Here is a 26,386-nt window from a genome sequence, read left to right on the forward strand (position 1 = left end):
AAACTTAATACGCATAAAACCCCTCTGTTGGCATCCACTTACAAACAAATGCAGGTATAGCTTTGTTTAAATTGTTTAATACACATCTATTGTAACAAGCACATGATTTACTTCTGGCTGCACAAGCAATGTATCTGGTCAGACTCAACTCTGCCCCAGTACTGCCTCAGCAACTCTATAGTTCACATGTATCTGCTGTGTTTATCTGTAATTCTTGTCTGTGTGGAACATGACACACACCCAACAAGCAGAAGTTACAGAGCACCATCCTTAAGATGTGTAAGGCTTCCTAAGAATACATTTAGGGCAGTAATACCAGATAAACACATACATCAGACTAAAGTGTGCTTTGCCACCGTATTACACAAGATGTATTAGAAGTGAACAGAAATCTTTCAGATTTATCTCAATACATGGCCTTATTCATTCCATAACTTGTTTTATATAATTAATTCAAGATCCTCTATAAACATCAACTATACCCTCAAAGGAAAATTAGAAAAATAACTACACCTTACAACACAAATAGCCCTATGCCTAGCAGTACATCCTACAAGCCCCTGCTTAGGAAAAAGTCCTCAGCTGTTCGAACTGAACAGTTATCCATGAAGCCAGAGTCAGATCTCTGTTACACTGCTGGAAATCAAAGGACTTCAACAGGGGCACAACTCTGATCTGATGCCAGCAGGCATCAAAATTGATGCCAGACCAGAATCTGGTCTTAAAACATACACCGTATTAGGGCATTAATTCCTGCCAGCTTATTGGAACATCTATGTGGAAGTACAAATTTGTAATGCTTCAGTCCATTATTTCATGTTTCACAAGAGTAATTAGCTCAAGTCAGTATCTCAAATTATGCTGGTTTCCCCTTTGTAATGTATCAAAACATGCAGAACGAGATTAGAAATTGTTCTCTTACTAATATTTGAATCATAAATATACAGGAAAAAGGAGATGATAGTGACTGAATTTAAGTGTATAGAACCTGGTGCTGAGCTCTGTACAGCGCTTTCTTCTCCATGCAATCAATGGCAGAAACAGATAAATGCCCAAATATATCCTGGATATTCATGTAACAGAAACTTGCCTGTGGCACATGTTCCATGAGTGATGAACGCCTAATGAAAAGTGGTAGCAAAATAAGAATCCCTCCTGGTCCTCAGCTTTCCCCTATCTCAATCTCTGACAAATTGACAGTGGTTTAAATTACAAGAAGGAATAGGGTAAAAAAAAAAAAACAGAATTTGTCTAGTACTTTCCACTAGGGACATCAAAAGACATTTGCTTATTTCTATAAAAATAAGTACTTTGAAGATGAGAAAACAGAGACCTGATCATGGTCAAAAAAGTTATATTCAAACTGCAAGAGTCTGAAAATGCTCCAGGCAAGTGGGAACCAAATTCTCTCATTTCCCAAATATGTTTCAAACTCTGTAAAACTGAAGCAAAACAAGGACTATTACCCAATCCCATTAACGGTCTAAGACTGTCAGCCCACAACAGAACCAGGATCCAAAATGCTCCTCTCTACTTTTGAAAAACTAAATCCCCATTGACAACAGTCTACCGAATTCAAGCTTGCTGTCTCATTTTCAACTCCAAATCCTATTTATTCTTTCACCATTTTCCCCAAAATGGAAGATACAAATAATTGTAACTGTCTGTTCACAGACTCGATTTTCAGAGAGCTGGATGGCATCACGTCATGCCAAAAGGCAAAACATGAATACGTTGTGGTATTGTGTGTTTGAAAACTATTATAAAACAGCAGCTGTTCAGATGACCATTTTCCACAGCTGCATGTATCTTTGTTCTCTGCTCCCTGATGATCCCCTTTGCTTTGCTAAATGCAACTCTCTCAGCAGCAAAGCTGAACTCATCTGAGATCCCCAGTGCAGTGGTCACCATCTTTTTTTCCATGTAGGGAAGTGTTCTTCAAAAAATGTGCAGTCACATAGCAAATTTAAGCCAATCAACACTAAGGCAGCTTTTCTCAGTTACTTTTCCACTGATGGCTTCAAAGCAGTCCATAACCTCTGTCTATATAAACCATGTAATGCACCCCCAGCAGATATAACTGCAACTGCTGCTGTTGTGGGCAAATCATTTGTTTTCAACCTAACCCTCACAGAAACCCCATTTCCCTCAGACAACCTGACTGAAGCCAGGGATGCCTGAGTATGTATGACAGCCTCGAGTCAAAGGACAGAGCATGCAAAGTCTTCCACATCATCCCAAAGTTCTGCTTTCCACTCTCGAAGCCATCAACCCAAACACAGTATGAAACAGAGTTACTGAAACATGTTATTGCCAGCTTGTTCATAATTGCTGGTTCTTCTTCCCTGCTGAATGCAGAGCGAGCTGAATGAGGGTTGTCATGAAGAAGGACTCAAATTGTAAGTCTGGCACAGCTAGACAATCAGGATAAGAACACAGAGCAAGCACACAACCAACCACCACTGAACTCCTTTGCAGGATTGAAGTCCAAATGCAGGCTAGCTCCAAACATGTTTTGAGAACAGCCCACCCAAGCCTTCTCTGATGCTCAAATGCTAAATGCTTCATGGGAAAGGTGACCCAGCACTCCTCTCCCACAGCATTGCTTGATGACTGGCCTCATGATGGCACAAGCTGTGGGATGGCACATGCTGATGCTCACATACTACCCCTCGATATGGGCTGGCAGAGGGCTTGCCCTCTTGCCTGTACAAGCATTTCTTGAGTATTAGAGCAAAAATGCTGCAATATTTCTTTTGTTCCAAAAGGTGACTGTCTTTTGCTATCCCACTTCCCAGAAAGCAAATAGCCTCGCGTGCATCAGCAGGAGGGTCCGCATAGTTTAGGCTTAAGCATTGGACAACTCTGTTTTGTGGTATTGGAAAATAAGAGCTGCTTTCTCCACTACACATCCTCTGGTTTCTGTGTTGTGCCCCTGCTTTTAGCAAAGGATGATGTGACAAAGTCTCATAAAGTAGCAGTACTTTTTTGCATGCCTCCAGAGCATGCAACACCAAAACTGCTGCTTGAATCCCATTTCGACCTAGATAAATGACTCCAGACTGCTGTATTTAATATCCTGAAAACAAATTCCTAGGTAAAAAAGAAATAAAGCTTTTAAAATTCACAAAAAGAAATGACAATGTAAGGTCACATTGAAGAGCTTTGTCTAGATGCTATTTGGAGGTTCTATTTCCTATTGCATAAGCATCCCCTTTACAAATCCTGGCACTGTGTGTTACATACTAACAAATATGATGTTCAGTGGCTGCTTTAATTCATAGAAGTTATATCCTTGGACTACTTTATATTAACATATCGGGGCTATTTTCTCATCTAAAAGGCAATTTATAGAGTATGAATAATGAGTATTTACTGGAGGCAGAGAAATAGATCTTCCCCAGGAACACAATTAGAAAACACCTTCCCCTTTCATTTGGTACCTTCCCATCAAGGCAGAAGTGGAATTTCTGAGATCTCTTTATGCATAAGAAATAAATGACTCATGAGATGAGATGAGTTAGTACCTTCCAAAAAGACATAAGCTGGAGACAAGAGATAGTTCAGGCTAGGCATGTGCTAGTTTGCACATGATCTATTGCCTCCTCTGCTACAGGAGGAGAAAGACAATTCCCAGCATAAACAGCTCTCCCCATCTTACCTCAAGGAAAACCTGTCAGGAAAGAAAGAGCCTAGCAAGTTTTTACTTTGGCCTTTGAAGTTCTTCCTTGGCTGACTGATGTTCGCCCATACATAACTAGAAGAAAAAACTTCCATTGTGCTGCTCTTCACACCAAGCATATTATTCTCCAGACAAAAGCTTTCGAGTCTAACTTTAAACACACCTCTCTTTAGGGTGTACTGTTTCTAAGCCATAAAATCTTTTTTTGTTCATTAAAAAAAAAGGAAAAAAAAATATGCAGCTTTCCCCCCTGAGGCAATCTGCTCTTCTTGGTAGGTTTTTTTTATTACATTTTGCAAACGGATACCACAGATTCACGGCAGTTAGCAACAGAACAGCCAGTTCGCATCCTTAAAAATACAGTATTTTTCCACAACTTAATCCCCAGTGGCTTATCCAGCACAGCTTTAAACATGAAATACAACCATTGTAGGAACTCCCTGGTTTTAGACGAGACCTGATGAATAATCACGCTCCCTGAAAACACCTCCAACATCTGGCAACTTGATGCTATTTGCAGGGTCTGTGTGCTGGGTCAGGGCAAGGATGCAGGAGCAGGGCAGGGGGTTAAGCAATGAACATGCTCAGCACCTGCTTGCTCTCTGCCTGATTCTAATCAGTATTCTCCTCTCATGCCCAGGAATGCTAGAATTCCCCAGTTTCCTAAATGAAAAAGAAACAAAAAACTTTTTCTCCTTCAAGGAAAGGATGGAGGGAAACCCTGTTATTTTAGGGTCTGATCAAATTTTGTTAAAGACAATGCAAGTCTTGTTGTTAAATTCAGCAGCCTTTTTTGAGGTTTATGGGAAATCTCACATGCTTGATGCTATTAGAGGAATTAATGGTGTTAAAGAACAAATTAAAACCACAAATCAAACCCCACAACTTCATGGTTTGAAAACCTGCCTGTGACAATGCTTCAAATCTCTGGAGATCAGTAAAAAGCTCTTTGTATCAGCAACTCTAAAAATCAAATCTTGCCTTGCTGCAAATTGTACTGCACTTGCACATCCAAAAACTTTTCTTAAGACCTGTTGACAAGTTCAAGCCAGTTTATCCAACTGGACCTGGCTCCTCAGTGTTTTGGCTCATAGTTTTATGCCCAAGTCACTAGACTACTTCTCTCTGTCAGGAAAAAATGGTTTTTTTTGTTTTTTTTTTAATAAATAAATACAGATTTCATTAAAAAGTTTAAAACCAAAGCCAAACAGTTCATCTCTAATCAGCCTGTGTAACACAAAATCCTACCACTGAAATGCGTCCTGTTGCATAAAAATGTTGAAAGCTGCAGTTTTGAACTGTAAATACTAACAATATACACCAAAAAAATGTTTAAAGCATGGGGTTTTTATCCTCTTTTTTTTCTGCTCTGTTTGTAATTCTATTGAAAAGTACAATAGTAAAGAGAAAAAATCCAATTTAAAAGGAATAAAATGTTTTAAGCCGCTATCCAGAAGTTACATTCTTAGAGACTGCAACAGCAACACCCAGTTCTAGAGAACAGCACAAGACCTGCGTGCCCAGTCACAACCACATAAATTTCAAGCATCAAGTATTTGCTTAGAACCAAATATTATTTGCATATATTATTGAATAGATTTTCCACACCACATATTTAAGAAAATTGCAGGCTATTCATGGGAAACCCAGCTAAAGCAGCATGAAGTATGTATCGTTAGTTGTTGTACTCCATAAAACACATTGTGGCTCGGAGCCTCAGTGTATATTCAAGCAACACTTCTGAATTCATGAGCTTAATCCCAGATCATGCTAATTATTGTTGATTTACTGTAACAGTAATAAAAGCATTAGAAATAAAAATGCTGAACCTTGATCTACTTCATAGAAATGCACTCACCTGCAGCTCTGTGCCAGGGGTTGCGGCATTAATATGTTCAGTTAAGAAGTGCTCTGCACCACAGGCCACTAGACCAAAGGGCACTCACTGGCTCCGCTACAAAGAGCTTAGTGTTCCCCAGCTCTGCAAGCCCAAAGGCTGGAAGTCCAACTGCTCCATCAAGGACAGGCTGCAATGCTTTCTAGCCACAAAGTGCTCCCTCTGAAACACCATTTAATCTGGATTTCAGGTTTCAATCAATGAGCTATGGCAGCTGAACCTGTATAGCACTTTTGATTTCTGGATCCCAGACACTGGGAAATACCCTTGAGGGAGGAAAATACAATTTCCAACTGATTTCTAAAAAAAAAATAATAAATAAATAATTAAAAACCCCACATAAAAACGAAGAGAAAAATTAGCCCAACAGGAGCAGCCAAATCTCCTATACTCCAGCCCCTTCTCCACTGCACACACTGCCAGGATGCACACCGACAGGAGACAATAAGAAAAGAGTGCAGAAAGCAAAATACAACAGCTTCATTTGGCTCTGGAGGATCATGGTGCAAAGGCAGACACCAGTAACTGGGGAAGGGGAGTGAGCAGTCCCATCTCAGCTGGCTCGAGGCACAGGCAACTCAGAAACACTGAGAAACAGTCACTGGGAAGCACAGAGCAGATTATACCAACTCAAACCAGTCCTTTTCCAAAACAAACCAAACTCTTCTAACATTAACTCTACTGTGACTATTTTTTTTTCTTGCTTGTGTTTAGGGGTATCACTTACTTACAAACACATCGGTCACCAAGATCACTTCTCGTTGCTCAAAAAGGGCATTAAAAAATGTCATCCCACTCTCGTCACAGCCCCGTCAAAAGATTATTAAAGCCTATGGAAAGATGCCTTCAGTGGCCCATTTCTCACAGCTGTGGGAACTTCAGCAGCAAACCAGCACCAGCTGTTCAACTGGGGTGAAACCATTTACCCCAGATCACTGGGACTTGTGGCATCTACTCAAACAGCTGAATATCACAAAGCACAACAAACACCTACAAAGCACAACTGCAACTACCACATCTTCACCTAGAGAACACAACAGTCCTGTGGAAGTTTTAAATTCCACATTAAGTAAAATTAATAGAGTACTTACAAGCCTCCCAGAAGAGAAAGGCAGAGCAGAGTTCCCAGGTTGGAAACAGGCTCCCATCAACTCCTAGCTGGGCTGGGAACCACCCCTTAACTTAAAGGTTCTGCACCCAGCCCTGAATACTGAGGACTCTCCTCAGTGCATGGAACTCAGTGAAGCACAATGAGTCTTTTAACCAAAGCATCCTGCCCTGCAAAACTGGTTCAAGGTACCCCAAGCGCATGCCACCCCTCAAAAGCCCTGAGGCTAAAACGTGAACAGTAACACAGCAGTAAGACAAAGGGCACCCAAAAGACTTCCCTCTGCCATCCCGGGAAACCTGCTACTCTGTATGCTCTCTCCACCCTAACCAGTGGCCAAAACATAGGCACCAGCTGGCCTATTTCTTTAATAGACTGACTTTTCTGCATGATAACACCCAACATTGAAAATGGATGAGTCTCTGCTCCACTCTTTGATCACCTGGAGGATCTTCTCTCCCCACCCCCATTAATTTTCATTTATAACTTCCATTATCAGGATTCACATACTAGATGTATTTAGGGTTCTTTTAATACTCACTCTAATACTCAGATTAAGAGAAATATTTGTCATCAATCATCCATCTTTTCAACGGCCAACACAGGAGAAGTATAGTAACTTTCTTTGAATCCTAGCTTAAGTTCTTCCATGGCCAAATGACCTCTAAGAGCTTGGAGAAAACTCTTCTTTATGCCTGTCATAGCATTGGGTTTGACAGCCGTTTGAATTAGAGCTCCCAATTTCTTTCCCAAAATTTCATTTGCTGTGTTGATTAGGATCAAAAGTCAAGGGGAGGAATGCAGTTCAGGAGGACAGAGCACGCCTCCCCTTGTGGTACCCTTCAGCCAGGGAGGAGCCAGAAATCATAGGGAGCAAGCAGAGCTCTGCCTCCCACCCTACCGGGACTGATGGAGCAGATCTGTTACAGAGCTTCTTGCAGCAGAGCGCCAGTGACTTTGCCTTTTTTTGCTAAATCGTGTACTAGAAAGGCTTTAAGTGCAGTTCTCTAAACCAGCTCTTTTTAATTTGCCTTGCTTGTAACATTTTACTTTAGCCATGCTTACTTGCCATGTCAGATCTCTTATTTACCAACAAAAATAGATGTTTAGCACTATAAAGTCCTGCTGAGTCTGAGACAGCAAATGAGTTCACACAAAACTGAAACATAATTAAACTTTCATATTGGGGCCAAATTCAACCCTAAGGAACCCCCACACAGCCCTGCTGAGAGCAGGGGATTGTTCAGATTCAAATGACCATACAATTTGTCTCAAGACCATTTTAAATATAGACGGAGAAAGAAATAATAAAGAAATAAACAAAATGTCTGCTGCATGCAGCCATTTTGCATTTTTACCAGAGGAATTGAGCAGCCCGAGAGCCTGCATACCTTTCATTGCTTGGGTCCCCAGTGGGCATTAGCTCAGTGCAGGCTGGACCCATTCACCTGCCCCAGCACGCAGAACATGCAGTTCATGCCAGTCTCAAGGCAGTTCAGAAGAGGTGGATGAGCAGTTAGTTTCAAGGGCTTTTCAAAGGTAGCACTGCATTTGTTAGAAACCAAACTGTGGGTGCTCAAGCAACAGGCGTTTGTGTGGTTTTCTCTCTAGCTGCCAAATATTTGAGCATTTTTGCTTGATCCTGTTAATTTAAAAGGGAGCAGGTCCAATCAATTGTGCAAAGCCAGGGATGAACCCACAGGGCTTTTTCCTAACTGCAACATCTATTGTACAGTCTTCTAAATAGATTCCAAAATAGGGTTTTTTTACTATTTTCCAGTTCCACAGATGGTAGCAAAGAACACAATTAAGCTATATACCATACACAGACAGCTACCATGGGCAGCAAGAGAGGTTAGAGCATACAGTGTCTCTCTCTGCACTACATGTATTAAAAGAGGTACAGAAAAAAGTGTCAGTCTCCCTCTGTCCAGAATACTGTACCATAAAAGTTTGATGATTACTCATCTAAAACATTGCTCCTTCTGTAAGCAGTCCTTACCCAGATAGATTTTCTGGCTTTGGACTATTAGAAGTGGACATATAAATTTGCAGGATGGCAGTTATGTGAAACTACCCCTGATTACATGGAAATACTGGTGATCTAATTCAGCATTTCTCACACTCCACTGTCAGTCCCTCAGCTGCAGTGGAGTTAATCTCGATTCATAACTTGGTAAATAGAGTTCCTGAGGTTTGTGAGATTTTTTTTGTGGGGTTTGTTTTTTGGTTTGAGTTTTAGGGGAGATTTTTTGGTGGGTTTTTTTCCCCCCAAAATCCATACTTTGCAGGATTTCGTTGTGAAAACGGGAAAGCAGTGCTTTTCACTTTCCATTCTAACATTTCTTTAGCTAAACATTTCCCACTTCCCTTTTTCCTGTCAAAATGCCTCCTTTCTGAAAACAACTTCATTGGCTGCTAGTGAAACCAGTGGAAACCTGACTTCCAGCTACTTCTGTGCAGGTTTCTTCTAGCCACTCAGCCCAACAGGAGAGGCTGGGTAGGTGTCCGAGTGTTCACTGGGAACATGATCCCCCCAGCTCACACTCCAACCCCTCAGCACCTCACACCAGATCAAACAACCAGCCCTTGGGTCAAAACTAAAAGGAAGTCCTGCACTTCCACATCACCTTCAGCAAAAAAAAGTATTTTCTGTGGAAGCATTCCCTGATCCTCCGTTAGCCTGGTTTTTATAAAACCTGCCTGTATTCATCTCCACCTTTCTCTGAGCCAGTTAAAGACATAGAGATGGAAAGCAGTTTTAAGTCCAATTTGCTTACACTGAGTGGTGCTACTGTGTCAAGGGCAGGGGGGGTATGTGGATTATACATTGGTTACATTCTAAAAAGAAGAGAGTAATTTTGCCAGAAGAGCTGTAGTTGTTGCTGCTCTTCTGGGCTGGTATATGAAACAGACCCCGATTATATCAGCATAAACAGTCCTACTCATTTAAATAAGGTGAATAAGGTTTGACGGGGGCTGAATAAGCTGTCTGCTTGCAGAAATGTCAGCTGCAGTTTATACCTCATACTGTTCAAACCACTGCGATCTATGTGACAGTATATCTGATAAAGAAATTACTACATAGTCAATTTTGGATCAGACATCCAACATGAAGCATTGCATAAATGCAAAAATCCTTAAGACAGGTCCTTTTATGGGCATGTGCATGATATAAACATTGTTCATGTCTGGCAGAAAGTCTACATCCAGGCAAATATCCATTAGGAAAGGAAAAAGAAAAGAAAAAGAAAACAAGGTAGAATGTGTGTCACTGCTCCCAGTGCCGGTCTCCAGCAAATGAACAAGTTGAGTTCATGGACTTTAGGAAATTCGTCCCTAAAATGCTTTCAAAGAATTCTAGCTGTTACTCTGGAGCAAAATGTTTCCTGGAGTAGCTGGGTACTTGTAAAGCATGCACAGACTGATTTTTTATTCAGAGATAACCAGACAAAATGAAAACAGAATGGAATGAAAGGAAAGGGAATGAGAAAATGCTGCTTTTAAAAGTTCTGGTTTATCCCTTTACTCTGCTGTTTGCACTACAGCAGAAGAGGCTCACCCACATAAAAATTAATGTGACACCAGAGGAGGCTCTCCGGCTTTAACAGGCTTCTTACTACTGTTTGTGAAGCTGATTTCTGTGTCCAGATATGCCAGTGATCTGGATCTAACGCTCACATACCCTACAATTCAGATGAAACTTCATATCATAATTACAAGCCAACATAACACATCCAGATTGCACAGCCTCTTCTACTGAGGATGTGGTGGAATATATTTTACTATCTCTGAAATAAGTATAGCTTTCTGTAATGCAACAAGGAACTGATTATTCTCAAGGACTCTTGCTCACTTTTCTGCACAGCCTGGCTGACCTGATTTTCCTCCCTCTACTTTAGAGGAAGAGCAGTACAACTGCCCTTGCTGATGCAAGCAAAGTCCACAAAATCAAAACTGAAGAAAATGCACACAGAAATACTGGAAGCTCGTTTGTGCTTCCTCAATACTGAGAGCCAAATCTGGAGGACTAGCTCACTCCTTAAACTCCCTTTCATTTATTGGCAGCCCTGGACTGTTTATCTATGTGATTTGGTATATAAAGACAACTTTTCTTTTTCCACTTTAGGCTGCACTCATCAAAAAATTACATGCAACAAAATTACTTTTACTAAAATTCATTTAAATATTACATATTTTACCTGTGGCAACAGTAAAATTTCGGTGCACTGTATACTGAAAATAAAGTGAATCAAACAAAACCAAACCTAGTAATGATAAAGAAAAATCCTCCACAAAACTGGAAGAATGTACAGTGCATACATCGAACAAACCATGAAAAATAAGGATTCCATTCAAATTTCACATCTCATTAAAGACAATTTGGCCATTAATCCATACGGGTTTAGGAGCAAAGGAGGATTTTCCAAGACAGATAAACTGAAATGATCCTCCTTTGATCTCCGAGGTTAAGAATCAGAGACAATGGAAGATGAACAACACGGGGCAGAACTACTGGCCTTTTTATGTGCCACAATGGCATCAGCAAACAACTACTTAATCAATATTTGGCCAGGGACACTGAAAACTTCCTTTTCAAATTTTAATTCGTAGTTGTAAAACAACTGTAGGGCAACCAGCAAGATAAGACATTAAACTGACTGCTTAATTGCCTTTTACTGTCCTAGTAGTTATATATGCACATTCGTAATAGTTTGTGAATCTTTATTTACTGGGATGAATAAATGACCTGTCAACAATTAAATCAAACTCCACTAACTAAATCATCTCGGCACATGGCACACTTTAACTCTAATGTGTCCTCAGTGAGTTTTAATTTCATTACGCTTCACTTTTTTTTCTAGGCAGAGTGATTTAAACTGAATTAGTTTAACAGCATGGGGCAGGAGTACTCCAGGGCAAGTAAAGTTAAATGCTGTGCTCACACTACACTAAACAAGGTCTTGTGGTAAATTATATTACTGTACATCATTTTTATTAGCCAGAGCTCAGTGTTTGGGGAGCACTTGGAAGTATCCCACACTTTTATTTCTATATTTTGCTCTTTCTCTAGCCACATGTGTTTGTTACATAGGATTTAAAGTGACATTTACATGGAGAAATTCACATTGACTGGCTTGCTCTGATTTATTGCTTTGCGTTTCACTCAATTTCTTCTTAAATTAACCAGAGAGCACTTTGTAGTTCTGCTTCATTTCCCAGTGCAGTTTTATTACACAGCTCTGGGGACTCGTGATAATTTATCACTATCAGCTTTATTGGCTTCCCTCTTCTAACCCCTGTTCCAACCCTTATCAATAAGTAAGCCTAATACCAAACTAAAACTTCCCCAAGTAAGTGTTAGATAAAAGCATTGTCTTCGACTGATTCAAAAGAAAATTAGTATTTGAAATCAGACCCAGAAAAAAATCCGGTTTAAGCATTTCATCAGCATCAACTTTTACTTTCAGCATTAATTGCTGATTAGTTTTTTATCTAGCTATCTAATTAAAAGCCCTGTCTGTCTGCTGATTCTATCACTACCTCTGTGTAAACACAGATGAAAAGATCGTTGCCCTCGATAAGAGTTTTGCCAGAGAGTTTCACTCGGGATTAGAGTCACACTCTTGTTTATTGGGTACTTTCTATTAACAGAACAGAACAAATTTGGGCCCCATTCCTGCCTGCCCCAACCCATGTGAGTAACTTTACACACATGAATAGGCTCTTTGAGTGGGACTCCTCTCTGTTACCCACATGTGAGGGCATTTGCAGAACTGGAGGTCTGATACCCGATCCAGTAAACCCATCTTACACCCTAAACCTGAGGATTTCCCCCTCGAGCCGCAGTTGCTCAGCACATTATAGAGCCAGTTTCAAGAAAAGCCTGAGCTCTACCATGGTAAATTCTTACTGACGTCAAGGATTTTGCAATCATAGGAGAATCCAGAAAGCCAAAGATAAAAGGCACGTTTCTGAATCAAGTCCTAGCCACACTGAAGTCGACCGCCTGTGTTTCTTGCCTCAGCCTTTCAATAATGACAAGACTATTAGATTATTAAGATTTTCAGAGCAACCAAATAAGATGCAAACTTTGGTACAAATTCAAGTTGTTCTACTGATGCATGTGAAGCAACCCTGACACTTGCTAAAATAACATTTGCCTTTGTTCTAGATATACACAATTAGAAAAACTGGAAGAGATGCCCACAGCAGTTTGAATAAGTGCCAATTTTAAGTTGAAGAAAGTGTCCCTAAGATGGCAAAAGATGGCAATCCATGCATGAAATCATCATTTCAAGAAAGGGATATGATGTATCTCTATATTACTTCAAAGAGACGCTGCCAGAGTGAGTAACAGCCCTTCTTCCCAAAGCTGGAAGTATGACTAGCGCTTATGTAAAGTGATTAGCATGCAGTTAGTCTGACAATTAGCACTCTCCTCAATGTCCCACAGCTTGCCTTCAAGACAGGAGGGCACAGGCTGCTCCCGGCATCTCTGGAGCAGAGCTCCACTCTGAAGTCACCCAAAACACAAACATTTAGCAATGTCCTGAAAGCGCTCAGCGTGCTGGGACGTTGTGCTCTCGCTTGATGGTGAGGTCAGCACTGATCACTGAGGTCATCAGTCATTATGATTAGCTCAAAATAATGATTTGGAAGCGGGAGCCTGGCCCAGAACCCCACAGAGATGATGGGTGAGGGAGAAGAAAATGTATTTGGGTTGTACAGTGTCACCTACATATGTGCTCATGCAGCTCCTGGCTTTTCTATCTAGGACTGGAATCTCACACACTATTGGGATATGAGGAAAGAAAGGGGAAAAAGACAGGCAGAAAATACTGTTAGCACTACCTGCCTTGAGCCAAATCCTGGAGTCAATAAGGAGTATTTCTTAATTAAGCACTATTTTCTTGTCAGTTCCTGAGAACCTCAGAAACAAAATTCTGTTCAAGTTACATGAGCTAATTTCTTAAACCTGCTAGTGATGCAATTCCAGTCTCAAGAAGATAACTGCCTGCAGCCACAGTCAGCACATTTCATTCACTAAGTGAAGCTTTACCAGGAACATTGAGCAGGAGAACACATTGCGTAAGACACAACAGTACTTCACACAGCAAATAAGTCCTCTTACCACTGTGCCCTGGGACGAGATGCTGGGGCAAAATCACAACAAGCCCTGCATCAGAAAATCGCAAGCAAAATCTAACTTGGCGTCCGCTTTGCCCCATGCTCTGGCCACTAACCCAGCAGTCTACAATGCAGAAATGAATGGGATGACTCAAAGCAGTATCTGGTGCCTGCATGCTAATCCTGTCCCTTAATAAACTGCCTTTATTAGTTTTACAACCTAAAAATAACTGGCTGCATGATACTGACCAACCCCAATCAAAACATCTGCAATCCCATCTAGCCTGAGCTACCCTTTAGATCATGTGCCACCACTTCAAAGCCTGTGCATCAAGTCAGTAATTGTAACATTGCATCTAAATATTTAAGCTAGGGGCTGGTAGTCGCGTGTCCCATTTACAGTCAGCATCTGTCCTCTAATTCCATTACAGTACAAAGCAAAAATGTTTCCCAAAACTCGCAAACAGGAAAAGCATCACACAGCTAGAGAAGCAGCAGCAGCTTGAACTTTCTAGCTGCTGAGCAGGCCTTTTGTGCTAAGGTCCCTTTCCCCCCTCCCCGCTTCAAACTCCACATACACACACTAAAATAGGGGTGGTGCCGAAACTGTATTAATGTGAGCCTCAGGCACACAGAAAAAAAGAAAAGAGGAAGGGGAGGGAGAGGGGGGGAAGGGTTTGGTCCAAGATGAAAGTAAGAAGGAAATAAAGGAGGCAATTTAGTCTGCTGTAGCCTGAATTGCTCTCAGTACAGCCAAGGGTAGAGGCTTGGGATGAGTAGGGCCCTTTTTGGACGGGTGCGCATGACTGGGGGAGGATCCGCCAGGACAGGGCCCGGGGGCCAATTCCGCTGGCTGGGAACAGAGGCCCCCTTTGAGGCCGGGCAGGGGGGTCTCGGCCCCAACCCCAGCCCGCACCGCCCGCTCTCAGCAGGCCCGAGGACCAGCTCTACGCCCCATCGTTTGAGCGCTGAAAGCCGCCGGTTTCTGCCAGAAAACAACAGCTATCTTATGAAGGGGGAGTTATCAGATTAGTCAGCAAACCATGTCGCGCATAACTCCCGCTAAAGGTACAAGCGGCTCCCTCTTCTGTAGCAGTTATGCTAAAAATATGCCCTGATGTGCCATATAAAGGCACACAAGTTTCTCTCTCATGTTCTTTATTTATGGCTTATGCCTTTAAGAGAAATTTATCACGCATGCAGAAATACAGATATGCTATTATAGAATTATCAGCTTCCTGGTACGGACTGCAACAACAAAGGCTTTCATCAAATATATATCCAAAATCAGGGTAGAGAGTGACAGTGACAGAAGTGTTGAAATACTGCAAAGTGGGATGCACGTGTGGCATCGGTAAACACCGAACACCGGCCAGAGAATCATTTTTAAGTGTCTGTGGACAGAGGCTGAGACAGAATCACAACAGGACGCATGAAAGTTTACCTATACATATATATGTGATGGGAGGAATCCCAAGCCAAATGACATACTGTTTCTATCACCTGTTTATCAAAAATATGTTTCTTTTCTCTCTAATCCCACTCTGCTGTAATTATTCCCCAGGTCTTGAATTATGTATCATTAAAATGACAATTGTTATTCTTGCCCTCAGAAAAAAAGCCTGTCCCCACGCTACCCCAAATGCCCATGTCAAGGAGGGGATTTCAGGACATGTCAGCAAGTGTCCAGCACTGGAGGTGTGCTCCTGAGCATGAAGGCAAGTGCCCACTCTGGACTCAGCCCCAGGACTTGTTTTCTGACTTACCCCACAGCCTTCCCTTACGTCTCCTTGTACTCACACTCCTGCTGCAGGAACACCTCAAGCCCCTGAGACCAGCACTATAAAACCCTCTCATACTGCAGAAGACTCAGCACTTTTTTCAGTGCATAATGTGGAGCACTCCTGTGCAGAGCACTCAGCAGTGAACTACCATGCAGGGGTTTTGCTGCACACTGCCAGGATACCCTTCGGACATAGGGTAGACCCTATCTCATAGACCCTAATCTCAGAGAGGGCATCGAGAGGCAGGCACCCTCTGCCACACCAGGCTGGTGGATGCTGGCAATTACAATCCTGCAGCATCAAAATCCTTGGAAAAGCTGCCAGTTATTTCAGTAAAAGAGCAGGATCTCACCTAAAGATTTTTATAGATGGACTGAAATCAAAGCTGCTCCGCTGGCAGTGGTAGTCGAAACAGCAACTTTTTTGTTGGCCAGATACAGAAAGTAGTAGTGGCGTTATTTTATGGTGGGTGTTTTTTTTATGTGCTGAGTTCACTGGTGTGCTGTCCCTGTAGTATCACACTATACACACACCATGTGTATGGTAAGAAATCCTTTCTTAGGCAGCAGCTCGCACACTGCAGCATCCTGGCCACTCCAGTAATAAGATTAAGCAACAGCTTGCTAGTCAGGGAGGGGGAGCGTGTGCTGCTGTGGGGAAGAGCATACTGTCCCTCCAACTGCCAAACCTTCCCAGCCCTGTCACAGAACAGACAGGATTATCAAACTGCTGTTTGCACAGAACTGCCTGGCCATGTTCACCCAGCACAAAACCTCATGTGCAAGGACAGGAGAGGGCTGCACTACCTCGTTTAGTCAAGGGCAGTTTTGCCACTGATTAAACTCAAAAGAAGCAAAGTAGGACACTTCTGTCCACAGAAAGTGAAGGAGAGGTTATGTTAGAGAACAGAATGCAGCCTCCTCATATGACCGTGCTGGGGAACATGAGCGAGCCCCTGCTTGCAGCAAGGCACTGCCGGCCCCAGTGCTTTTCCTGCAAGAGTCTCGGGGCTCCACCAGGCTGATTGCAACAGCCATGTGCCCAGACATTGATTTACGATAGATCAGGAGCCATGCTTTAAAGAGCAGAGTCAAAGAATGGGAAGACTGTTTCAAAGAGAAGTAGAGGGGTAGTTTCTACCTTATACAATACTTTTTCTTTTGCTGTCTCTATTAATTACAGTTTGTTCCATAAAGCAGGGATGTTATCAAGGCTTCCTATCTTCTGTTTCTAATCTCTGTTGAGAAATTCAGGAAAGCAGAACTAGTTATTTTAACAGCTAGGGCACAGAGTTTAGCTATTTTTCCCTTGGTGCATGTCCATCTCAGAATAACTCCTCTGGAGAAGGAAATACTGGAAGCAGCTATAGGTCCCCCTATACAAGCAGCTAGGCTGGGCACTCAAACTGTGCTTTCTGGCCTTAAAAATCTCTTACTTCCTTAGTATCTTTCTGCCTGTTTATATTACAAACTTGTTCGTATTACAAAGTTCCTGAACACTTAACAGAGCTGAAAACTAAGTTTTAGGGAATGCAGGTTTGTTCTTACATGACAAGGAAATATACAACTGTTAAAGGACAGGTTTCAATTGTCCTTCTAGAACAGCACTCAGCACCTCCAGATGTCTAGAAAAGCTAGAAACTTTCCTAGGTAGAAACAGCTACTTTTTCCACAGTGGAGAGTCCATAAAACTGCGTGGAGCATCAGCTATTAGGGGCTCATTGAATAATTCATCCCTCATTGCAAGCCCATAATGTCTTTTCTCAGCCTTTTGTGGGGCTGTTTTCTCTTCTTTTCTCCTTGAATTATAAAAAGGTTGCCTTCTTTTGTTCACATCAAGCTGCTGCTAGCTGAAGCTTTGTCTGTGCAAAGCCAAAGTGTGAGTTTCAATGGACTCCCCCCTCTTTGTTTTCCAAGTTCATCTCCAAGTGTAGATTGTGTATAGAAGGCCTTCTTTGTAAAAGCTGGAAAAGTTGTACAAATGTTTGACCAGCTCATTTGGTACTTTTGTCTCGCCTTCTCCAGTGCCTGTGCATGTGCTGGGCAGCTACTTCCATGCACAGGTGGCCCAGTCGGGCCCTCATCTGTCCCTCGCCCTGGCCCAGCCGGGCACAGAGCCGGGCACCACTGCAACAGGGGCAGTGGCTGCCCCAGAACAGCGCTTTGCCTTGTTCAGGTTGCAACCTCCCTGCAGCTCCTGGCCAAGCACCAACACAACCTTTTCCCAGCACTTTTAAGAGGAGAAGAAATTAAACTTGTGGCTCTCTGTCTTGCCCACGGCTGCAGAGACTCGAGGCTCCATGGCCTTTGGCTTCAAGCACCCATTCTGTGCAGCTGCGGCCTTTTGCTAGGATTGGGCTGGGAAAGCAGTGCCGTCGCCGTGCCAGAGGCTCCACTGCCGGCTCCAGCCCTCCCTGCACCCTGGCCCCATCCCTGTTATTGAAAGCCAAACCAGTGGCGAACCCCATCTTCGCCCTGACCTCTGTGCCGTTGCCACACAGTTAAGGGTCATACTGGGGGAACAGGATGGGATGGGACAGCCGTACTCCTTGGCCTATGCCATCTGCTGCACAGGCCCCGGGACAGATGAGCCCTGGGAGAAGGTGAGCAACACCCAGCAGCACCTGAGGCTGGCACTGGCCAGTCCCAGAACTCCGTGCAGAGCAGGGGGAAATGGGACTTTACCTCTTTCACTGAGGATGCCGTCAATGCTGTGCTTGGCCTTCTTGTCGCCTTCCTCCACCTCCTTCCTTTCCAGCTCAGCCTCCTCTTCCTCACCTTTCCCAAACTTGCTCCGCAGGATGCGGCTGATGGAGCTCACTTCGGGGGGAGCATAGAGCTGTGATGTGGCTCGTTCTCAGCAGCCCCCCGCTCTGGCCGGGCCGGGGAAAGAGAGCCCCAGCAATGCCTCTGCCCCCGTGTACCCCCCCGCCACTTCCATTAGGGGCTTGGGGGGATGCAGCCGCCCACTGCCCTCCCCTCCCTCCCAGGGGTGATTTTCACAGGCACCCTCCCGCACCGCGCTCCAGCTCTGGCACAGCGGCCCCGCAAGATTCTTTCCCCCAAGCCCGGGCACTGGTGATGAGGAAAGCCCACAGATACCCGTACAAACACCGCTGCAGCACCGTGCGCGGCCCCCCACACACAACAGCCCACCGGCACACGGCTCCCAGCGCCTGGTCTCCGGCAAGCCGCGAGCCCTCCGGCGGCAGCAGCCCGGCGGGCAAGAGGAGGGAGAAGGAAGGGAAGGAGATGCAGTTGCGATCTAATTGAAAACACCCCCGCCGAGCGCTGGAATCCCCCCGGGACGCGTGTGCCGGTACTAGCGTGCTAACGCTGACCGCTCCATGGGCACCAGCCCCGCCGGGGCTCCGATCCCTCCGGGCACGGGGCTTGCCCGGATATCGCGTTGCCCTTCTCGTCCTGACCCCAGCCCCGGCCCTCCGGGAGGTGTTTGAGTCCCCGCCGCCCCGTACCTGACGGCACCGTGTTGCGGTCACACACACCGTCCTTCAGCAGCTTGTCCCGGATCTCCCAGCTGAACATGCCCGCGTTTTCCCGCTTGTATTCCTCGATTTTCTTCTCAACATCCGGCGTCGTCACCTGCTTCAGTAAAGACAAGGCGAACGGACACAGTCTGAAGGGTCGGGATCAGCCGCAAGAACCCGGGCTGCCGCCGCCGGGACCCCAGGGGCTGCTTGAGCCTCCCCACTGCCCCGCACCGCTATCAGCGAGAGCCGGCAGCAGCCCTGCTTAAAAACCCCGTTATAAAACATCCCGAGGAAGGGCAAGTTAAAATCCGAGGGGACATAACAGGTAACAACGAGTCCGCGCAAAACAAGAACCCCACGGCTTAAATGAAAGTTCCAAGAGAATCCTCCGGGATTACAGAGGAAGGAAGGATCGAGCCCTCGGCAAGGAAAATCCCAGCTCAGGCAGCACCCGCTGCCATGCGGCCGAGAAGAAAATCCCGGGGAAATTCTAGATCGCAGTTAGAGGAGGACTCCGTGTCAGCGGGGCTCCAGGTCAGGGAAGTTTCGGCTGGACAAAGTTTGCAGCTCCAAATAAAAAGTAGAGAAATAAAGCGCTGAGAGCTCCGAGTACCAAGAGGTTTCTTCGATGGCCTCGTGATTTTCAAATAAAGCCGAAATCAAACCAAACAAAGGTTCCCGGTTGGGAACAGTATTTCGTTCGGGTAACACGCTTATAAGAAATTATCTCTAGTCCTAACACCGAAAGGGAAAGTTCAGGCATAACTACCTTAGAAGAGGCAAAATGAGTGGAAAATAATACAGCATCAACTTTAGTCAGAAACTCAAGTCCTTGCTTTTGTGGGAGTGAAAACCTATACGGGGAGGAGGCTGATCTTGAGACAAGGATCCATATTTGTCGGCATTATTGTCAGCGCAAAGTTTTTAGCTGCGTAGCTATAAATATACACAGCTTTGGGGAGGACAGAAAAATAAACAGAGCCGGGAAGGAGCAGCAGGCAGACAGACGGGCAGAAATATGGGTAAATCTTTTGCGCTTCGCAGCGAAGGAAGAGAGAGCCAGATCCCGCCGCACTGTGCAAGCCCTGGCATCTGACCGACTGCTTCTCCGGCCCGGTGGCACCGAGCCCTCCCGGCACTGAGCGTGGGGCTCTCGGGGCTCCGGACAACCAGGCGGCCAGAAATCGACCCCTTCCGCCTTAGTTTCGTTTGAGAAATTATTTCTTAAAATAGCGTTTTCATCATTTAATAAAACAAAAACAAAACAAAGCCATAGCCACGAATTCCAGCTGTGTTTTTTAAAGCCTTGAAAAGCATGAGAGCAACAGGCGGTGCTGCGAGCGGTGACTGCCTACGCCGGGGCCGCCCGGTCTCCCCCGGCCCTCCCGGGGTGCTGCCTCCCGCCTGCAAACGCCACGGTGCCCCCACCCGGGTCTGGGTACCGGCGGGGCTTCCCTCCCCGCCGCCGCTGACGGGGGCTGCCCTGCTTCGGGAAGGTGCGGAGGGGCTCACCTTGGGCTTGCTGCCGCCGATGGCCCCCGGCCGGATGGAGCCCGTCTCCTGGTACCTGCAGAGAATTTTGGAGACGCAGCCGTGGGACACTCGCAGCTGGCGAGAGATGACACAGGGCCTTATGCCATGGTGAGCCATCTCCACTATCTTGTGTCGGATATGGTTGGGTAAAGGCCTGCCATTGATAAACACTCCTCCGAGCTGATTGACTCTGCCCTGGCCTAGAGGAGTAGAGACTAGAAAAAGGAGGGGAGGGGAGGCAGGAGGGGGAAATGGCGTTAACGTCTCCTTCGGACCCTGCTGGGTCTTCTTGTTATTGTGTTTTTCTGTAAGGTAACTCGCCGCCACCCGCCACCCCCTGCCCCCTCTCCGGCCGCCCCGCAGCGCGCCCGGGGCCCGCCGGCGACTACAACGCTGCAACGCTTCACCTGTTGCACTAACACCGGAGCCGGGGGTCGAGGCCTGCCAGACTCCCCCGGAGAAGGAGGAACCTCGACGGGAGGCCCGCGGTCTCCCTGGGCGGCTCGGGGCCGGCCCGCGGCTCCAAGGGGACCGCTGAGGTCCCGGTCCTGTCCAGGCAGGAACTGCGGGGCTTCCCGGTGCTGCGAGGCTCTCGCATCACAGCGGCCTGGAGCACGAGAACCGCCACTTGCAGCGGCCCGGCCCAGCCGGGATGTACTCTCTTTTCTAGGGTCGCTTTCGATTTCGTTTGCATTGCTTTTATTTGGTTGGGCTTTTCTTCCTTTTTTTTTTTTTTTTTCCCCTTTTTCCTCACTTTTTCCCTAACTTTGCGCTCTCCAAATCACAGCCCTTTACTCTGCTAAAGAGCGGAATCAGGGCCCGCTGCCCCTCCGACCTCACGGTCTGCTCTCCCCTCTCGCCGGCCGGGATGGAGCTCTCCTGGGGTTCCAGGCCTGCAACTGGCCCCAGTTTCGGGCCAGAGAAACTGCTGTTCAAGCCCTGCCGCTGGACGGCGGCTGTGACAGCCCGGGGGATGAGCCGTGAGGCTGCCCCGGCAGCCCTCCGTCCTCCGGCTCTCGAGGTGCTGCTTTGTCCCGGCCTCCCGACACGGAGTACTTCTCCCTTTCCTGAGTGGCAGCAGCGCGGGCGCGGCCTTACCTTCCAGCGGGAACCCGCTGCGGGGATAGTTCTGCCCGGCCCCGGGTCTCATCATCCTGGGGACAGCTCCAGCCAGAGTTGTCATCGCGGCGGCCCGACAGGATTATATCCAGGTGAGGGCTGATCTAGGAGAGACCCGCGCTGTCAGCGGGTCCCACCGAATCAGGAGCGGTCCCGGAGGGGGTGGGGGATGCCGCCGGGGGGCGGGGAGGAGGCAGCTCCGCCGCTGCCCCTTTGTCAGTGACCCTCGCTGCCCCGCACCGGGAGGGCCGGAGCCGGAGCCCCGCCGGGCGCGAGGCTGGGCTCGGGGAAGGGAGTTCGGGCAGGGGAGTTCGGGGGGGGCGGCGGCGGCGCTGTCCCTGTCCCCGGTGCAGCGGGGAGCAGCAGCCGCGGGGCCGGGAGCATTTATCGGCTCCGTCCCCGGCGCGGCTCCGCGGCGGCGCCGCCGCGATTGGCCGCCGCTGCCCGGCCCGGCCGCGCCGCTCCCGCTGATTGGGTGAGTGGGGCGGCTCTCCCGCATCGCCCCGGCCGCCGCGACGGCAGCGTGACCGGCCCGGCCCGGCCCCGCGCTGTCCGTATGGGACGAGCCCTCTCGCCACGGGCAGAGAACGCCCGGCGGCGGGGAACTGCTCGGAGCCCCGACGGCAACCCCGGCCCCGGGGAGGGGAGCACCAGTCGGAGGCTGCCCGGCCCTCGCATTCGTGAGGACCCCGTATCACTGCGGGGCTCCGCCGGGCCGCCTCCCGCCCCAGACGGAATGCCAGGCACTAAGGGGCAGCCCCTGCCTCGCTGTCCGCCAAGTGCTCCGTGTCCTGGCTCCGCTCGCCGGGCACTAGCGGTGGAGGCAGCGAGGAACAACCTCCCTGAGTCTTTTTCTTTCTTTCTTTCTTTTTTTTTTTTTTTAGAGAAAAGAAACACTTCCTTCTATTTACTTCTCTCTTTACACCGAGATTTCTCTCCGTCCATAAGAAACATCTTTGGACCAAACGGTGTAACGCTTTCGAAAGCAAGAGTTGCCAGTGGGATGTCCGTGGGGATTTCTGCTTTTAAAAATCGATGAGACCAGACGTGTCCTGCGTTACACGCGTGTGCGTGAGTGTGCATATGCGTGTGTGCATGGGTGCGAGGCGGTGCGTGGTGAAGTCTCACTAACAAGCGTTTGTTCCCAGGAATTTATTGTAGTATTCAAACTAAACTGCTGGAAAAATAAAAGAGGTAAAGTCTGCCTCGGAGCTGAAGTGACCACAGCAGGATATGACGCCAGGAGTGTTGTAAAGACTGTCTGTCCTTAGAGAAGGTACTATTGTGCATGGCCTTTTATTTATAACTTGGTAAGTGCCAGCAAACTCGCCTCCTTTACACTCTGAAGTGCCAGCCCAGCTTTCCACAGTGCTCTTTATTTGCAATAGTCTATTCACTAACTGTCACTCCCGAGCTTCAAGTTATTCAAGACCTTAATCAATCAAAAGGATGAGAATCGTTCAGGTTTCCCCCTTTGAAATGAGGGAAACAATGTTTTCTATGCTCCCAGTACGCTGCCCCTTTACTGGCCAGGCGATCGTTTCGGAGCTGCTATCGGCCCCTGGAAGGGCCGGAGCTCGTATTATTTAGGCAGAAATCCGGAGCTAGAATAAGGAGAGAATCCGCCCGCCGAAGGCAAGGCAGAGGCTCAGCTCAGGCACCGGGGCCCGGGAACGGCGGCGTTGGCTGCGGGCTCCGCACCGGAGTACTGGCGGCGGTGGAGCCGGAATGCCTGTCCCTCCGCAGCACGCCCGGGGAGCTCGGCCCCTGGTCCGCCAGCCCCAGCCCGCACGCCCCGGCCACCAGACCGTGCGGTTTCCATTACGTTTTAAATGCACAAAAGCAAACCCCAAATCCTGAGCGCGCGGGGCCGCCGGCTCTGCCCCGGGAAGCTTTCCGCACACCCCACGAACAGGTTGGCAGTGGAAGTTCACAGTAAAGGTTCAGCGTATGTTTTACACAGCCTTTGTGTTTTACAAAGCATCCCGATGACCGAAGCTTTGAGAAAACCGCGGCCGAGCCTTGAGGAAACCCAGCTCCATGAAATCGCGACCGGAGCCGAGCCGCGGAGAGCGGCCTCCGGCTCGGGAAACGTTCCGCGGTGCTGCGCTACTTGCCACGCGTGTTTTACTCGAGGAAGAAAAACGATAGAAGTGTTATTAAAAAGGAAATCAGGACGAAACTATCTAGGATTTAATTCGCCCTCAGGCAGCGGCTCATGGGAGCGCACATGGTGCAACCAGCCCCTCCGTGACCCCTCGCCCCACTGGTACCGCCGCGGCCCCGAGCTTGGGAGCCGAAGAGGTCCCAGCCCACGTCAGGAGTTGGTGGCCGCCACCTCGATGCTGGGTTCGTAACCCACGTCCACCCGGAGAGGATGGACGCCCTGGATGGAGCCCATCCAGACCCCTCGCCAGCGCAGGAGGAGGAGCGGAGCCGCTTACTCCGGCGTGGGAGACGGGTTCGGCAGTTACCGTGAGTTACTCTTAAACACGCCTCCCCTCGGTCCCCAAATGACACGCATCCGTGTACGTGGCGTGCATCCGCGTGGGCCCGCGGACGCCAGCCCTGGCAAGTCCGGTCCCACGCTGTACGCGGCGGATCCGTCGGCGCTACCGGTCGCAGCGGGGCTGGGCGGCCCCCCCAGTTCCTCCCGGTTCTCCACTCCGCTCCCGGCCCCGTGCGGCTAGCGGGCGACCCACAGGCCCAGAGCTTTCCCCGAACCTCAAAGGCCGAGTCCCACTCCCCTGGGACAGGCTTCCCGGCCGGGTTCGCCCGGACAGGAGGGGGAAGCGGTGAGAAACCCACCTAGTCTCGCCCTCGCTGTCCTGCGCTACCGGGCACCGAGTGCGCCGGGGTGAGCCTCCCGCATCCTCCCGCACGGGGACTGGCGAACAAGCAAGGGGAAAAGATGAGGCAGGAATGCCTGGCCCTGCTCCTCCCTCCCCTCCTCGCCCCCACCCCCATATTACAGTCCTCTAGGCCAGCAGAGATGATTTCACGGTTTTCCAGTGGAAATAGCTAAAAGTGCTTCTGCTAATTATACAGCTCTTCCAGGCCAGGTGCACTTTTAATTGGATTAGTAAATGCTCCATATTAAACCTGCAGCACATCAAATGGACAGTGAAAATTAGAGCTATTAAGAACACAAGCAATCATTTCGGAACGATAAACACTACTGTTTTCCCCTCTGTTAGAAACAAATCAATTATAGTGTTTCCTGGTTTGTGCCCATACATCATACATTAATTTCTCATAAGGTTTTCCAAAGCAATTCTCTGCCTAACAGCTTCTAGGGGAGGTGAAGGGGAGAGTTCAGCTTCCTAAACAGAAACGTGTAATAGAGGAGAGAAAGAGAGAATAAAGGGAAAAGAGGAGAAGAAGAGAAGAGACTGGCATAATCAGTGTGTATGGTCACTCTGGTTCCTGCTCCACTCTGTCCTTGCCATGAACACCTCCCAAGCAATCCCTGGATTCGGGAGCTCTGGACGCGGGCCGCTCGGGCCGGTTCGGTTTCATTCAGTGCCTGCTGTACTTCTCCTTCTACAAGTTTCCCTCCTCCTCCTCCCGCTCCTCTAGAGCTTTTGAGGGTTCCAAGCCCCAAGTTGGTGCCGGAGGCAGCGTGCGGTGCCCGGTGGAGCACAACCTCCCGGCGGGTCAGGCGTAGGGCTCCTGCAGCCACTCACCCATCCGACCGCGTCCACCCGCGTCCTCTCTGCAGCAAGCGAGACTGTGGGGGGACGGGACCGCTGCCACGGACCGGAGAAGAATTAAATCAAACCGGTGTCGAGTTGTTTGGATGAGAGCTGACCGAGACCGACGGCGAGTTGTAGAATACCACAAAAACTTCAATACTGTTTCAGTCTGGGGGTTAGAGTAATACGAATGGTTAATAAACCCCCTGCTTTAAGCAGGAGGCGTGATGAGGGGGAGAGAGGGGATAGAGCCGGACGGGGAGGCCGTGGATGATAGCACCCCGCGGCGTTTCGCGGGCGGCGGCACTTAGGGAAGCGGCCGGTTACTGGGACAGCCAGCCCTGTACAGCCCAGTTTCCTCGTTAGAGATAAGCTCCTCACATAAAGCCTTAGCAAGGAAAGCTTCTTCAGGCCGTGTAGTTGAATTCCCCACATCCCGTTCCTGCTCCCAGGAGTGTCCAAGGACATTCGTTACCTGTCGAGCCTGGGGTTTGGTGTGAATGAACCCCGCCGTTGCCGCGACCCCTCCGCTCCGGCGGAGCCTGGGGTCCGGTGACCGGGGAAGGCCCCCGGTTGGCGACGGAGCGGGCAGAAGCGTTGCCCTCCGTCCGGCTCTTGGGCCCGAGCCTTAGCAAATAAGTAGCCTTAAGATTAATTGTTTTAAGGCATTTTGGGGGGGAGGCGGAGTGGGGCAGAAACATAATACTTTTGGGCGAAAAAAAGAAATTACCAGCAAAGAGCCGGGGAGATTAACATTTGGAAACTTATGAAATGTAATCTGCATATCCAATTGATTCCCAGCATATCAGTTGAAAGGATGAAGATGCGTATCTCCATGATGGATATTGCATTAATAGGCACATAAATAAAGGTTGAAAAGTCATCACCGAAAGCTTTGAACCGTTTTCCATCGCTTTTATGCCCCATTCGCACGTCTCGGCACCTTC

The 26,386-nt window shown here is 47.7% G+C and overlaps 1 protein-coding gene across 5 annotated transcripts in view; it reads right to left on the reverse strand.

Annotated features, from left to right (window-relative positions):
• PAX3 (paired box 3) overlaps window positions 1–22,081 on the reverse strand; it is a 78,853-nt gene extending 56,772 nt beyond the window's left edge. For 2 of the 5 annotated variants that reach the window (XM_061365145.1, XM_061365143.1), the window contains exons 1-4: window positions 21,724–22,081; window positions 20,605–20,840; window positions 19,078–19,204; window positions 18,287–18,421 (exon numbers count right to left, since the gene is read on the reverse strand). In XM_061365145.1, the coding sequence (XP_061221129.1) occupies window positions 18,287–18,421; window positions 19,078–19,204; window positions 20,605–20,840; window positions 21,724–21,808 (583 nt within the window). In that variant the 5' untranslated portion in view covers window positions 21,809–22,081. Of the gene's footprint in view, window positions 1–6,310; window positions 6,379–18,286; window positions 18,422–19,077; window positions 19,208–20,604; window positions 20,841–21,723 lie in introns of those variants that run through there. The other 3 variants (XM_061365144.1, XM_061365141.1, XM_061365146.1) reach the window with 2 other exon arrangements.
• Window positions 22,082–26,386: the final 4,305 nt, after the last annotated feature.

This window comes from Neopsephotus bourkii, unplaced genomic scaffold, assembly GCF_033783945.1.
Source record: "Neopsephotus bourkii isolate Nb327-2 ecotype Australia unplaced genomic scaffold, CSIRO-AGI_Nbou_v1 NB_1279, whole genome shotgun sequence".
Taxonomy (NCBI): Eukaryota; Metazoa; Chordata; class Aves; order Psittaciformes; family Psittacidae; genus Neopsephotus; species Neopsephotus bourkii.